This window comes from Carassius auratus, unplaced genomic scaffold (assembly GCF_003368295.1).
Source record: "Carassius auratus strain Wakin unplaced genomic scaffold, ASM336829v1 scaf_tig00214575, whole genome shotgun sequence".
NCBI lineage: Eukaryota > Metazoa > Chordata > Actinopteri > Cypriniformes > Cyprinidae > Carassius > Carassius auratus.
In genome coordinates this window covers 1,619,152-1,636,792 of record NW_020527719.1, presented here as the reverse complement: position 1 = coordinate 1,636,792, position 17,641 = coordinate 1,619,152, and the positions used below count along the sequence as shown (strand labels likewise).

Sequence of the window (17,641 nt, the reverse complement as noted above, 5' to 3'; positions counted from 1 at the left end):
TGTCAGTTGTTTTTGATTTTTAAAGTTATTATTATTATATATATATTTTTTTTTTTCATTTAACTTTTAGTACTTAATATTACTTTTATTTCAGTTAAATGCCTAGGCAATATTTTTAATACTTTAATATTTGTAATAATTGTAGGTTATTAACAACACCAAAACCTTGCATTAAGTTTTCATTTGTCAACATATTTAACTACATTAGTTAATGGGAACAATAACTTCTACAGCATTTCTTAATCTTAATGTTAATATTGACATTTAGTAAAACATTTTTTTAAGTTATATTACAGTATAATAAGTATATAAGATACATCTTATAAAAATATATGGATGTGTACTGACTTGAACATTACATTTTTATTAACATGTTATTAACAAAGCATAAATGCTGTAAAAAACATCAATGATCATTGTTAGTTCATGTTAGTTATTATTAACTACTGATAAAAAGTTACCCATTTTTTTTTATTTTATTGATGCATACTATTCAAAATAAATAAATAAAAAATAATTGTTTGGCATCATGAATGCCTTTTACAGCCGAGTTCAGTCACCTGAAGGTCAAGGTTTGGATCAGCAGAGCGTGATGCTATTGACTGAAAGAGAGCAGGTACTTTGACAGGCTGAGGCTGTGGAATCGGGAGGCGGTGAGCCACAGGCCTGAATTCCTCAACCGCATTTGCTCTGACACTGATGGCTGGTCCTCTAGAGAGGCTCTGAGCCTTGCACAATCACTCTGCTGCATGAGCTTGTCTTTGTGAAGGACTGCGCAGACAGGATGCAGGGCTCTAAAGTGTGAGATACAGAGGAAGTGCCCTTTAAAAAGTCTTTATAGTCACCTTCCAAAAGAGTCTGTCGGAGTGCTTTTACTAAGCTGACTGTTGTCCTTCTATCTATCTATCTATCTATCTATCTATCTATCTATCTATCTATCTATCTATCTATCTATCTATCTATCTATCTATCTATCTATCTATCTATCTATCTATCTATCTATCTGTCTGTCTATCTGTCTGTCTGTCTGTCTGTCTGTCTGTCTGTCTGTCTGTCTGTCTGTCATTTATTCTGTTGTTCCAACATTTTATTGATATTGTTCTTTCTATCATTTTGTTTTTCTCTCTGTTCCATCATTTTATTGTTCTTTCTCTCTATTGTTCTAACTATCATTCGGTCATTCCATCCTTCATCCATTCATCCATCCATCCATCCATCCATCTATCTGTCTATCATTCTTTCTATCATTTTGTTGTGTATCTATTCATTTTCAAAGTTTTGGACTAGCATTTGTTCTGTCGTTCTTCTGTTTCATTCATCATTTAGTCATCTTTAAGCTATATCCTTTTAAACCTTCACATTTGACACCAACACTTTGGTTTAATTTCATTTAAATATAAAATTGGATTCCAAATCCATCCTTAATCCATCAGATTTGTATCTGTGTTTGATACTCTTTTCGCAAATAGAGGAACATTTCTCTCATTTTTCCCCTATGATTCTCTTTTCCCAGATTTACCCAGGGTCTGTGGAACTCATGCAGGTCAGTGAAGAGTTCATCCACATCGTCGGGCTGGGAATGAGAGACTTCGACAATGCCTACCTGATGACAGGAAACCTGGGTAAGAGAGCCGCAGAAACCCTCCCGCCAACCACTTGTCTTGCTGACTCTTCCCGTCAGTTCTGTGTGTCGTCAGTAATTGAGGATAAATGGTGCATGGAGGGGGACAAACAACCGCCAGTCGATAATGTTAATTAAAATCAGCCCTTTCCACTTAATGTACTAAATTCTAATGCAAACAGCCTCATCTTATTTCAGCTCAGAAAAGAGGACTCTATGTTTGGGTTCGGTTATATCTATTGCAGCGTGCTTTGATTTTCATTTTCAAAAACAAAATCTTTTGGCCCCTTACCTGATTGATTGATTTTATTTCTGTTCATAAAGTAGGGCAGTTAAAAGATAAAGCATGACTCATGCATTTTCCCATAAACCTCCCACGTCACTGAAAGGAATCCAGTGCTAAATGTCGGCTCGCACACAAATACTGATCTCCCTCCAAATCATCCGAACAAAATTAAAGTCAAATAGCTAAAAAAAAAAATGCTTTTGCTTCCAGTGATGAAGCACATTTGCTTATTTCTCTTTATTCGATGGCACAGAACATTAACCCATGAAATTGCAATCTGCATGAATTGCATAGCTCAACAAATATGAAATGAATGGATTAGGATGACCTTCCTATCCATCAGCAGATACATAGAGGAGTCTATAATGTTTGCATGCTTATGCACAATATCATTAAAATGGTATTTTCGTTGATGTTCGTCTTTGATATTTTTTTTTTATGTTAACTTGCCATAAAACACAGACAGGATTGCGAGTGCCATGACATTATGTACAGTACATTGATGTATCCTGAGATTTAAAGCTTACTTAGTATCTTGCTTAATATGGGCAAAAATCTAAATTACATTTCTTCTTAAATCATACATTGCATTATCAGATTATTTTGCATAGTTTTTTGGGACTTTGGTATCTCCTGACTTAAAAAAAAAACAGTTTAAGTATTGAATTTAATGACCTTGGCCTTCTTGGCCGTATCCAAACTGCTCATTTAATATTAATTTGGACCTTCTGAGATTGTTGAAGGTTAAACACCTTTCACTGGCCATTTTAGTAAAAGAGTTTCAGGCCCTATTTTGTGTCCCATTATTGGAAGTGTCATTTATATTAATTTACCTGCTGACTTTCACATTTTATTTAACGAAACCACAAAAAAAAATGTTTCGAGGTCTTTTTACAGGCAAGAATGTATCTTCATCAAGCCAGTTCAGACATGACCACTACATTTCAGTGTGTAAGATAAAACGCACAGCCAGAACATCAACATCATGATGCAGGAGAGCTATAAACATTTTAATGTCAGCCACTGACAAGGCAAAGTAAACCTGTGATTGAAACTGCTTCTTGTAGTCTGAAGGTGAAACTGGGTGATGTTCTGTCTTCCAGCTGCTGCTACAGTTTCAGAAACATAAAGAGGCTTTAGTAAATCACTCATTATGTCAAACATTATGTTGATTTGTAGCCCACTTTTTATTATCTAATTACCAGTCATTTAAATGAAATGAATTGTAAACTAACTTTGAAAGGGCTGTATTCAAAAGCATTGGATTTGCTTAGGATAGTATTTAAAATTCCACAGGCAGTCCTGCTTAAACTTAGGACTCAGTAATATTTCATTTTGCAGCTTAAATATAAATATATATATATATATATTAGGGGTGCTCCGATCACGATCGGCCGATCGTTATGCGCATCTCGTTAGTAAAGCCGGTTTTCTAATCAGCGGTTAATTCCATCAGGTGCGTGATTTCACATAGAGCAGCTGTTAATACACAGAGCCGTTGTTAATAGAGAAGATGCGCAAATCACGTTAATTTTCAGCGTTTTTTGACGCATCTTCTCAGTTAACAACGGCTCTGTGTAGTAACAGCTGCTCTATGTGAAATCACGCACCTGATGGAATTAACCGCTGATTAGAAAACCGGCTTTACTGACGAGATGCGCATTAACGATCGGCCGATCGTGATCGGAGCACCCCTAATATATATATATATATATATATATATATATATATATATATATATATATATATATATATATATATTAGTGCTGTCAATCGATTAAAAAAAATTAACTAATTAATCGCACAATTTTTTAAAATTAATCGCGATTAATCGCAATTAAAAGACTGAAACTTTTTGGATATGTAAATGTAAAATGTAAATAATTAATGTAAACTCAAGACAAAGAAACTATTTAAATTCAAAATATGATTGTTTATTGGAATTTTTGTTTAACTTGTAACACAGATTTTCTCATGTAAACAACATACCTGCAATAAACCATCAATATCCTCCAAATTAACTGTTGGCTTGAAAGCCATATTTATTACAGAAATAAAAACACAGGCATGTAAGTACCATTTGAATTTCAAAACAATCAATGCCAATAAAAAACAAAAATGATTTCCATGTTGAATTCTAAGCGGCTGCAAAAAAATGCCAAAGTATAGTCATTGCCAGTGCTTTAAGTGGGCCGGTACGCACCGGTAGTACCGCCACTTCCAAATATAGCTCTTGAGCGTACCGCCACCTCTCCGTGTGGCCAGAACGTGCTTGTAGCGTACCGGTACGCTCATTTGGACATCTGTTTTAATAGAGGTTTTAATCTTTTACCTGCACTGCCGATTTTCAGAGCGCCCTTCACAATGCAAGCTTCCTAATTCATCCCACCCAGAGCAGAAACTACATTACCCATTCACCCTTAAATTATACTAGTGAATAGCGCATGTGTCGCTTTTCCCACTGTTAAGTGTCAACAACTCAACGTGGCCGGAGAAGGTGTGTGAAACTCGTTGTGAGTTATACTAAAGCAAAATCTTGAGTATTTATTGTCTGATAAACATTAAAAACTGTCTGCGGAGGTTGAGTCGTCCTGCAGCCCCCGCTGGCTGTTCATTGGCTGCAGCATCTTTTTTCTAAGTTCTAAAAAAATACAGTAGACGGCAAGGCACAAATTTAGATATTCATTTATCTAATTAATCTATAGCCTATGCACAAAGACAATATGATCTTTTTGTCCCCTTTTTGTTTTAAAGCTTGATGAAGAGAGCGCAAGTTGCTGCAGCTGCGAGGAGGACAGTGATGCACGCGTACAGGAGTGATTGACAGTTCGCGGCACTGTGCACAAAAAATACTCCGCTACACAATTATTTCGTTATTTTCGTTTAAGCTTATTAACGTTAGCGTTACAGAAAGGTCTGATTTACGCACTGTTACAGTCATTGTTTTTTTTTTTTTTAAACAATGACATTTGAGTTCATGATTTTAATGTTGCTGTTTCTTGTGGCAGACTAAATGAAGAGTAATGTTTCTTGTGGCAGACTGAAGAGTAATCCGGCAGAGTTTTATACTGAAACTTTCCGTCTAAAAGTCCTTCCTTGGTCTTATCCATATTTCTTTGCACGTTGAACACACATAGGCCACAACTGGAAATAAAAAAAACTGCTACCGCGTTAATTGCCTTATTTTTTTTAAACGCGTTAAATATTTCAAATTAATCGAATGCGTTAAAGCGCTAATTTTGACAGCACTAATATATATATATATATATATATATATATATATATATATATATATATATATATTTTTTTTTTTTTTTTTTTTTTGAAGTGCTACATCAAGGCTTTAATAGATAAAGATTCATATATATATACATATATATACATATCATAATGCTGTTTTCGTTCTACAGTATTATAGGCAAAATGACAAAAAAATTATTTAGATTTTTTTTTAATTTCCTTATCAGTGAAATTAAACATCTGTCTCAGCCAGAGTCTGCTCTCTCTGATTAAAAGAACAAAATGGTACTGCTTGTACTAGCCAAGTAAAAATCATTTGTCATAGTAAGATATTGCAGCATCATTTCCAGCCAAATTTATAGCACGTTCTTGACACCACAATAAATACCTTCTGTCAGCACGACACACTGTTGCGTCCGCTTTTAGCCATATAACCTTGATTGCAGAGGCTCCCTTTTCCGCGGCATGTCTGCTCGTAGAATAAACAATGACTTTGTCTTAGTTGCAGCTCTTTAAAGCTAAAAGTTTTATTTTAATTTTTTATGTGTTTAATGGATATTGATTTGTGTGCATTGATTACTCAGATGAGTTGAGAGACCCTGTTGTCTACTCCAGTAAATAGTCTAACCTTCACATTTAGCCGAGATTACACTGAAATCTTTGACGTGACAGAAATGGCCTGTTATTCCTCGGTAGGATCCAGTCATTAGGCTCATTAGTTACAGGTGGGCGCAGGTGCCGATGCCTCCTGGCTGGGTTCCCTGAGGACCGTTTCCCACAGCGGCGTCTCAGCACAGACTTGAGCAGGAAAACCGCTCTGAGCACATCCCAACTAAAGAGATCTCACACACAGAGGGAAACCAACTGAACAAATCACTGTTGCAGGAGATGATTAGAACCTGTGTATATAAGAGGAGCCCTTCACTCTGCAACACTTTTGTGTGGTTCTTCATCTTTTTTTGATATTCAAACTCTTTTGCGCTTTTAAATTTAACTGTAAATTTTGCTTTTGGTTCTTTTAGGCTGTGTTTGAAATACAGTGCAGACTTCATGTTAATAGTATGGTACATTTCCTAACATTTCACTTCAATTGTGTAGCCATCTTGTGTAGTTAGGGATACACAATATACAAATTGTGGCTGATATAATAAGCCAGTAATTATTTTCCGTAATATAGCTGACAAACAATAAATGTTACCATTTTGTTTGTATTTACTTAAATGCATGAAAAATACTAAAAAATAAAATCAGTAATTTTAAGTGATCCAAATAACATTAGGCATCACAATATTATAATGTATTTAAAACTATGTATTTAATAGTGTTATTGACTCATTAATGTTTTTTTTTAATAGAGCCAAGATTATTTACTAAAAAAGGAAAAGTTTTTTTCTTCACAATTTTTTTGTTTCTGTATATTTTCTATACGCTTTGTGCGCAGACAGATGCCAATGTTGTCAAAACAATCCCAATTCGCACGCATCTACAAAATGGCAAAAAATGCTGTATTATGCACTTTGAAGCCTATTTTCTAAATTCTGCATTTCAGGCTCTCAAAACGCTGTTGCTGTGTCTCTGAATGGCCAAAATTCCTAAACATTTTCAGTTTTTTATAATGTAGTTATCAGTAACATGCAGCAAGTAAATGAAGCAGGATTCCTTCTGAACAGAGAAGCCTGTATGGAGGTAAAGATCACTAAAGGGCCTGTGATCTCATACTGTTTTAGAGCTCAGTGTTTGAGCTGCTTCACCCAGTGTTCTTCAGTTCTTCCCTGTGCGCTCCTGTGACTAATGCACTCCTCCAGCTCCCCACACACAGCAGCTGTCAGCACTGCCACTCTCCTCCTCCTCACACACACACACACACCCTGTGCCCGCTGTAAGATGGTCCTTACCTACACCTCAATGCTCATTACCTGACAATTCTCTCTTCTGCTGGAGAGACCAGTCATGCACCAGAGTTTGCACCATTAAAATAATATTTAAAAGGTCTTTTTTTAATTTAAATTAAAAAATCCTGGAATTTTAATTAAGGTTGCAAACATGATGTTAAATTGTCATTTGATTTAGAAGATGGGCAATGTAGTTAAAATTGAATGCTTTTCATTGAAATTCATTAACTCATTGAATAACATAAATTTATTTGCCTCTGTTTCTTATTAAATAACATTTCAGTTTATCGATCATCATAAAGAACACTTAATTTCTCGTAATAATATATATATATATATATATATATATATATATATATATATATATATATATATATATATATATATATATGTATGTATGTATGTATGTATGTATCTTTTCTTCCAAATGACACCAAACAATATTAGAAACGTGCTGGCAAAAAAGACAAAAATAAAATAATGTTCTGAAAATGTAAATTATATCACGGTGCAGTTTGATGTTAATCGTTTTGACTGTTTTGTGCTTGGGTTTAAAAAAAAGTCTAATTAGTTGATAAAAATATATTCTACATATTATGGAATAAATAGGCACAATTAGTCAAACATTATTGATGTAATTATATATGTTTTGTCACAAATCTTGTGTTAGATTTCCTGTCTTGAAAGTGGATGGGGAACAAACTGTCCCTCCTGATTTTTTGTGTGCTTTTTTTAGTTGCAAGTATAAAGAGGATGCCTGCGCCATCTGTGATAACAGACATTAACTTTCCAATGAAAGGACGGAAAGGGATGGTGGACTGGGCCAGAAACTCAGAGGACAAAGTTGTCATTCCTAAAGGAATCTTTGTGCCCCAGACAGCAGGTAATGTATATGTTGCTATCTTATGTCCTGTATAATAAGGCTACATTAAATAGATTGTAAAGCCAGTTTTCCTTCAGTGCATTTACATTCAACAAAGCAGGCCATCAGCTTGAGAATCAAGCTGTCAGTGAACGGCAATAGACAATCTTTTTCCAGAAATAATGCTTTGAGTTAAATAATTAACGCAGCAAACAGCATCTTTTAGGCTGACACTGGACGTATTTTCTTTCCGCTATGGAAATAACATCAATGAATTCAAGAAATTCCGGCATTTTATTTAATAGGGAACAATAATTGAAGTTTTTCACACCACGTTAATATTTTGTTTTGTTCTAACAACTAATGAAACCCAGTTTGTTCAAGGAATACAGAATGAAATAGTAGTTTGTAGACCTGTCTTTTTTGCAGAGTAGTTCATGCATTGATGTAGCACAAGTGATTCTTTAATTAGAGTTGCCTTTTACTATGTGAAATCTTGAAAACTGAACTTTTCCAAAGCCAGAAATCAGGTGAAACTAATAAAAATGATATTCCTGCTTGGTGATACTGTGAGTGAGATTTTTTTGTAGAAGTTAGAATTTCACACTAGGTTTTAACACTTAAAACATGAAACACTTGGCAGACTCTTAACTATGTTGCATTCATGGAGTTACACTTTTTGCAGTTTATGCGTTCCCTGGGAATCGAACTTATGACCTTGGCATTTGCTAGCACATTGCACATTGCTCTACTCGTTCAGCTACAGGAATATTTTTAACTGTATGTGCTAAAGTATATGTTAGAGATAGATAGTAAAGTTATCTCCTTTTTTATTACCTTTTATACTAGTGCTTTCAAATGATTAATCACGATTAATTACATCCAAAATAAAATAAAAAAATAGTTTACATAATATCTGTGTGTGTACTCTGTATATTTTGCAATCATGACTCATTGTATTTTCTCCACTTATTTATTAATTTTTAAGGCCATGAAAATGCTTTGTCACTTTGATTTTTTACATTTAAAATTTACAAATGAAGGCATATTCCGTTATTTTGGATCATCAGTAGGATGTTAAAAGTTTAGTAATCGCTGCATAATATGATTGTGTTCAAATTTCAAAGCGGTGACACACTGTGACCGTTTAATGGGATAGCTTTGAGATTACAAGACTACATGTCAAACGCTTGCCATTTGCCTGTTTTAGAGGAGACTGCACTTGGTTCGACCACATCAATTCAGATGACACAGCACTCGCTGTATCCTCTCAAACAATGATAGTAAAGAGAGCTGAGCACCAGCGCACCAGACTATTTACTTAATTAGGGTGATCAGTCTTATCTGAAGTGTATCAGAGGGAAGTAATGAAGGATTGATTTAATACATAACTCACTCCAGTTTGCCTTGAGCTTGACTAGAGGGCTGTACAGAGCTGTTTGAACCAAGATTAGCCTTCCTGTCAGCAAAGAAGACCTTTGCCTTCTAGATATCAATAACCTTTCTAGTATAGCCTGATCTACCACTTGATTCACTATTGGCAGGGAATTTATGATGGATTAGCTGTCAAGGATATTGTTTGGCAAGAGATCTGATTTTTAATGAGTATTTTGCAGGTTTAGAGGTTAATGAATTCCTGTAGCTTTGAAAAAAAGAAATCTTGTTAAATTACTTTGGATTGAATGATCCCTACATGGAAGTGGGAAGGTATTAAAAGAAAATTCCTGCTGTCTGCCTCTGAAACAAATCTGCACTCTGAATTATTAAATAATCATCCATGTTGCTGAGTGAAAAGTTGAAAAGGAAGCTGAGAAAAACAACTTTGTATGGAGATGCTATTTGATATGATTAGATAATGTGATTATAGTATCATCTAACCTAGATTGTTTTCCGGCAGATATGGATGGATCTCCTGTGTTCATTCTTGGAACAGTTCTCTACAAGACTCTTGGTCTTATGCTGCCTGGTCCTCGGTAAGACTCTCAGTCATTTAGATGAAATATTACAAAGATATCATAATGATATTATTGAGGAGAGATTCATAACCAAAGATACTTGTACCCTAGGGACTACTTAAGAAGGTTCCTGCCTAGAAAGATTTTGATGCATTAAACCTGTATAATAGAAAAATTACTTAAACAATTATTCATCACGAGAAGTTTTATGTTCTTTTATAAAAAGAAAATCAAATAATGTGTGTAAAATGTGCAAGTTTATGAATTTATGACACCCATAGAATACATTTGTTACTTTGAAACCGGAGACAAATATTCCAGTATATGCATTTACGAAAAATTACTACTAAGTGCTCTGACCCTTGACTTATGTATTGGAATATATGTTTTAATGTTTCACAGGAGATATTAATTACTGGAAATAACAAAACTTGTTCTTAATTAACTTCCCTGGTTTAAAAAAGGTCAAACAAAAATAAAAGTACTTTTTAATATATTTTTTAATCAGAAAATTTCCTATGCAAAAAAAAAAAAAAAAAAGTGATGGTTTAAACTTCCCTGTTTATTTCTAATTTCTGTTTATTTCTAACTTAATTAATTTAAAAGGTTTTTCATAAATTAGATGCAAGCAAATATTAAAGAATTTACCTTTATGCTGATTTGTTGATATTTGTCCTTTTTTTTGTGTATTCATGTCATATATATGCAGTCATAATCTTTTTAAGTTTGAAAGTTTGAAATTTTTTTTCTGTCATTTTATAGCATAGAAATTATGCTGCATTCATGTTGGAATTACTGTAATTTCGATTGAAAAAAAAAAACGTTACAAGTTTTATCTTAGGAAGCTAAAACTGTATGATGTCATTTAACAAAAATGACAGCAGCCTCAACAGTTAAAGGTAATTCTGTTCGATTATAGCCTGTGTAACATGGTGCTCTTTCTTTGATTTGAACTAATATAATGATAGATTGTGATGGGTGGCTTGATTTGGCATCATGGATGTTGCCATAGAAACCAAGGATTTCTGTGTCTGAAGATGTGAACTACTCAAAGTAGAATCTCTGAGTTATCATCTAGTATTTTCTAAATTGCAGCATTTTTCCAAGCTTCAAATGTCAGGTGCAGTCATTGTTTATTATGGTGCTAATAAGGAATTTGTCCTTGTATGAAGCTCAGTTATGTGACTAATGTGTTAAAGCCTAGTGACAAATACTGTAAACGCAAAAAAAAAAAAAAAAAAAACACAATCATTTGTTTTAAAGAAAGCTGTTTCACACAAATTCCTTGTGATTTTCATCTAGTCCCAAATATAGAAGCTGGTACAAACACACTACAGCGTTTTCACTCACGGCAATTCTTGGTTATTCTCAGAGTCCATCTTGAAGCTTGGGATCAAAACCTTCTGTTTCATTCGAGGACTTCTAGTCAAACCTCCAGAGACACACAGGACAGGACAGACCTTTCCTGGTGTGGCTCTGAGCTGTCAGTCAAACCTCAGCAAACCCCAGTTTGATTCCCTCGTGCAATTCCCACCGACAGGGAGAGAGTTCATGGAAGAACAGAGAAAAAGGGCGGTCCTCTGTTCTTGAGCAATGTTGGATTCACTAAAGCCAGTAGGGAGATGGAGATCAGTACAAACAGTAGAAGATAACAGAAGAAAAGTGTTACAAAGAACAACATAGCAGAAGGAGTTTTAAAGACAGATCATGTTGCTGAACATTTAATCACAAGACAAAATACTCTAGTGTGATAGTTACAAGAAATGTGTGGTTATTATTATTATTATTATTATTATTATTATTATTATTATTATTATGGGGGGAAAATATATATATATATATATATATATATATATATATATATATATATATATATATATTAGGATTTTATGTGGAAATTGATACCAGAACATGCAAACTGTTTCTTTTTTCTTCTACATGTATTGAAAGTAATTAATCACTATGGCTTTCAGATACACTGAGAAAATAAATTGGTTCAGAAACAATTTTCATCCAGAAATTGCTAATAAATGTATACATTTGTAAAACACACTCCAGTAATCATCCAATAATCTGTTTTTATTTTATTTTTCTGTGTAAGATTATCAATTAATAAAATTCTTAGTCAGTTGTATAGCTTTAATATATTGGAATATAGTATCCAAATTTAGTTATATGGACCACTTTAATAATGGTGCTGTTTTCTGGTCACCTTTTACTTTCATTATATGGTAAACCTTTTGTGTTTTATTGGGGTGTTGCTAGACCCTTTTTACTGTGTTAGATTGGTGTATACCAACCTGTAAATGTTAAGCAATCAAGTATGTGTGTTAAATTGTGTCATCTACAACAATGACAATGCAGCTCTTTTTTGCACATGCAGCTTGTGAATGGCTTGTACAAGACTGTATATCCATTTATATCCAAACAGCATTAAAAATGATAATATCAAAATATGAGCTCACTTTTTTGAAGCGGGCCTGTGCCCCAATACTGTTTTAAACGCTGGAAATGATTACCTGATGGAGTATATAATTACAGAATTGTAATCTTCATTTTTAAGAGTTTGTGTTATTTCATGCATTTCAGGATGTGTGGACAGTCATGACACCACGCAACACCACATCTGCTTGATTTAACCAAGAGGCTGCTAACCATGCACGGATAATGTCTGATCCCATCTGTACATTTATTTTGAAAGGAATCATTTTTGCCTTTAGGCTGATCTACTTGCAGACAAAGACAAATTAATTTTCCTTGGCATAGTCTTCTCAATTCATGCATTCTAAATACCATAATCAAAACTAAAAAGAATGTGACAGACAGTGAGGGCTGAGGAGTATGTCTCAGATGTAGCTTTTTTGTAGTCTTTTGAGAAGCTACTTGTTGGGCATCCATTTTCTGTCTTTGCTTCTTTTTAAATGGACCATGAAATCATGCCCTAAACAGTTCAAGTTGACAAATGTTATACGAGGAAAATTGGTTTAGTTTAGAGGAGGAAGAAGCATGCAAGGAGAGCGATGCTGAGTGTACTTGAATCTTAATATCGAAAGGATTTTTGCACCCCTGTTGCATTAGATAAGCGCACTCGAATGTTTACAATTTATGCCAACCAATATTGGTTTTAATAATGAAATTAAAAAAAGTAATAAAGCACATAAAAGTACTTGAAGTAACTTTTTGTGTCTAGTGATGACAAATGACTGCTTTCCATCTCTATGTGATCGTTTTACCCAGAGGCGATCATTTCGGGTTAATCAAAAGCTAAACAATTTTCAATTTGTCAATGTTTAATATATTATAACTTTGTCCATCTTTAGAGTTAGATCTTGATATTTCATTTATTTATAGTCTAATTATTTCACCTTCTAAAAAGTAGTCAAGCATATCACTATTTCTGGCCTCTGCGAACAGAAAATATCTTATTTGAAGGGAGAAACCAAAAATCACGACCTCACACCGATTTTCTAAACTGAGTCCAACCTGGAAAGACAGTTCTGTGCTAAATGAGCCATTTCCATTTAAATGCTCAGAATGGGGAGTTTAAACAAAAATCAATGCTGATGATAATGGAAGTATTGAAATTAGCATTTCTCATTCAAGCATGACCTGACTGTTGTGTGATCTAACCCACAGGAATAACACTGCTGTGAACTCGAAAGTGATTGCTGTGATTGTCCGACCAGAACCCAGGGTTACAGAAGCCCAGCTGGAGATTGAGTTAGCTCATCTAGCTAATGTAAGCACCAGTCAGATCTCAACACGCTTCACAAAAACAGTCAGTAGAGGCTAATTAATGCTGACATGGAGGTCACATATATTTTAAAACCTCCTAGTTTTGGACTCTTTTACTGTTTCACTGGTCTGTTGGTTTAAGGAGCATGTTAATATGCCATTTATTTTACACAATCTACAGCCTTTATGTCCCAGAGATCCTCCATTTATGGAATATCATCAGAAGGGCTTAAAGAAGTCCTGCATCTTATGTGGATTTTATTATTATTATTATTTTCTTTATATTCATTATTATAAAAATTACAAATACTTATTTATGTATTTATTTATAGTGCAAAAAATAATAACTGTGCTAATAATAACTTGTTCTCTTTAACACATATTCACAGAATAATCTATTATTTGCATCATATGAATCATAACCATTTGATCTACTATAGAAAGCAGCAACGGTAAACACTAACTTAGCATAAAAATAAGGTTAAAATAATATACTGTATATGCATACATACTGGGGTGGCCATATGCACCATTCATATGGGACACGTCCCAGCCAGGATTTCAATATTGCCTTTAATATTGGCTATTTGCACTGTGCAAGCTGATTGTTGTGTAACATACATGAGAGCTATAAAGAGCAAAGCAGACGGCTCCTTATTCTTTCGAATCGCTTTCACGTGTTTGTTCATTCGTTTGACTTGAAGTATTGTGGCGCACTTCGTTTTTTTTGGATTTGTGTGCAGCAACGCTTCACGTCAATCGAACGAACAAACACGTGCGCATATTTGCATTGCTTTGATCATTCCCTCTTGATCTCACCTTCTCACACGCAGCCCCACGATTGGTCGATTAAGCACAATACCTGCATGTTATTGGTCCAACTGCTCTGGATGTTTTAGGCAATATTAAAATCTTGGCCGGGACATGTCCCGTATGAACGGCGCATATGGCCACCCTAATACACACACACACAAGGTTCTGCAGCAAATGATCTGTTCTGCATCAATACAAACACTTCCACATGTAATTGTGTAATTGATGTAGAAAGCAATGAAACATATGGCCTTTTAAACCGAGACTAGGAGAAGAATCTGGGTGTATCTGAGCTGAATTCGGAAAGAAATGTAGTTTTCTGTTTCTCTTTGAAGCAGTACAGCCAATCAAAGGGAGCTCTACAATGCCTGTGTCATCTGTTTCAGGCTCATTAATCAACAGACAAATAGCAGTAATTAGTCCAGTAATTAATTTGCCATCACCAGTTATTTCTCTCCTTATTGTGTCATCAAGATATGGCCCCGATGATTACAATGGGAGCACTTTTCTCCACATCGCTTTTTTCCCCTTTCCTGTTTATCTTTTAAATAACGTGACTTTGAGATATTGCCTATCATAGTGAAAATGTCTTTTTATTAGCATGTACTGTGATGTCTAATCATTGTGCTGCGTGTCCAATCACAGTATGTGTTTGTTCTCTTGCAGGGAACAATGAATCCGTTCTGTGCACTGTGGGACAGCTCTATTATGTAAGTGAAAGTCAGTTTTATGTCTCCAAGATTGTGTTCTGATTTGTGAAAATGAGCCTTTAATACAATAACTTCACAGCCAATAATAAATTGTGGTGCTTGTTGAAATATCCAGCCATTGTATCCATGGAAACATGTTTCCACTGCCATCGAGGTGAAACAGTGGTTGACATTAGCAGTAATAGAATTTTGATTGTGTTATTCTCAGAGAATACATTTGATAGAAAAATATTTAGAAGACTTGTGGTGCTGTCAGGCTCCTCTTATCTTTTCACTCTAAAGTCAACATGAAATCAGAACTGACCTGGTTTATTTTATTAATTCCTGTCATTGGTCAGAAAAAAAAAAAGTTTTGTAATCTTAAATCAAATTCATATAACTGGTTTCTAATGCTAAGCAATACAACTAAAACTGTTAATATTTCTCAATATTTTTCAGCCTTTTCAATGTAATGTTATAGTTTTACATTTAACATTTATGGATTTATTTTTTCTTTTTCATATAATGTACCATTCCACCTAAAATTGTGGCTGTTATGAAATGTTTTGATTATGGGAAAACTGGTCTTGTATTACTGAGAAATACACTACAGTACTCTGAAAGCATAAGTATCCAGATGTGGTCTTTCAGAATAGATCAAGGACGAGCTTACCTTAACACAACCTTCAGGTTCTAGGAAACTACAGTGTGAGATCACTTCCACCAGTGCCCTTTAAAAAACTGTTTGAGAATAATTACTCCAGTGTCACTAAAGTATGAGTAAAAGATGAAACGGACATATCCCCAACCACTAGAAGGCATTACAGCCAGGCCAGCCGGAATCATTTCTATAGCTGGAGAAAATTAAATGAGAGGTAACATTAGGATGATATAAACCTTATTTTCCTATTTTGAAGTGCTTTTCAAAGAAGTACTGTAAATACACTACCATTCAGAGGTTTAGTTTTTATTTTATTATTCAGTAACGCTACAAAGGTACAGTTAATTTTGCAAATGGTCTTTGTAATACGAAATGTTTCCTTAGCAGCAATTCAGCATATTAGAATGATCTGTGACCCTGGACCACAAAACCAGTCTTAAGTGTAAATTTACTTGCTTTTTATTTATTTATAAGTTATTTATAAGTTTTATAAAAACTTTTTTTTAAATAAATGTATAAATAAGCTTTCCGTTTATGTATGGTTTATTAGGATCGGACAATATTTGGTCGAGATACAACTATTTGTAAATCTGGAATCTGGGGGTGCAAAAAAATCTTGTCCAAATGAAGTTCTTAGCAATGCATATTACTAATCAAAATGTAAGTTTTGATATATTTACGGTAGGAGATTTACAAAACATCTTAATGGAACATGATCTTTACTTAATATCCTACTGATTTTTGGCATAAAAGAAAAATAAATAATTTTGATCCAAACATTTTTTTATTTTTTTATTTTTGGCTATTGCTAAAAATATACCCCAGCAACTTAAGACTGATTTTGTGGTCCAGGGTCACATTTCTGTATGTGTATGTAACACTGAAGAGTAATTTGTACTTTTACTCTATTTTTGATCAAATAAATGCAGACGTATTGACTTTTCAAGACTTGTTTCAAAAATATACTGTATGAAAAACAATCTTACTGACCTCTTGGATGGTAGTATACCTGTTGAACCAAAGAAACAAGTTTAATGCATGACACAGGAAGTAGAAACACTGGTGGCCCAATATTTTATGGAGATTTTTCCATTCTGAAGTGGTTTACTTATTTAAAGTGACATACAATACATTTTCTGCAATGAAGATCACCCTAGGCATAATTGTGATGGTTCATGGATCGATTCTTACTAGCATTAAACCTAAAATCTTTGCGCTCAGGTTTTTAACCGCTAAATTACCATGACCATTAAATTACTATGAAAGAATCTCTTTGTCTAGAACAAATGTCGTGTGATGGATTTCGTGGTGGATCTAATATTCTCTATTGTCACTCGTGATTGTGACTATAGCCCGTAGACCCTCTTTAGAGACATTCCGTCTTGTCTTTGCTTTTCATCTGGTCCATTTGGATTTGGCAGCCTTTTCTCTTTTGTTCCCTTAGCGTGCAATTAATAAACCAAGTATTTCTTTTGGCCAGGCTGTGCAGAGACAGGTTCTGTTGAAGGGATGATTTCTATAAATGGGAGTCAGGTTTGGCCACACAGAGATGTCTGTAATGCTAACAAGTTTTATTTAAATTCGAAAATTTTAGTACTGTGTGTACCATGCCATGTGTTGTTATTTTTCCTTTGTCATATTCTTTTAGTATTATTAAATATTTTATCTCCATACAAGATTCTCTCTTAGTGTCGTGTGAGTGCCAAGTTTAGAAAAGTATTATAACGATACCCTAAAAGTAATCTTAAAATGATCTGAGTAGTTTAAGATATAGTTCAACCCAAAAATGAAAATGTGTCGTCATTTACATTTATACCTGAACATGGACCTCATTTAAATGCTCTCATTTTGTTCTCTGTACAATGGACTATTTGTTGCCATACTGCT

General features: G+C 34.2%; 1 protein-coding gene across 2 annotated transcripts in view; it reads left to right on the top strand.

Annotated features, from left to right (window-relative positions):
- Window positions 1-17,641, top strand: part of LOC113092365 (adhesion G protein-coupled receptor B3-like) — a 78,905-nt gene that overhangs the window by 24,335 nt on the left and 36,929 nt on the right. For both annotated transcript variants that reach the window (XM_026257949.1, XM_026257948.1), the window contains exons 10-14: window positions 1,514-1,622; window positions 7,776-7,922; window positions 9,799-9,874; window positions 13,493-13,595; window positions 15,071-15,114. In XM_026257949.1, coding sequence (XP_026113734.1) covers window positions 1,514-1,622; window positions 7,776-7,922; window positions 9,799-9,874; window positions 13,493-13,595; window positions 15,071-15,114 — 479 coding nt within the window. The remainder of the gene's footprint in view (window positions 1-1,513; window positions 1,623-7,775; window positions 7,923-9,798; window positions 9,875-13,492; window positions 13,596-15,070; window positions 15,115-17,641) is intronic.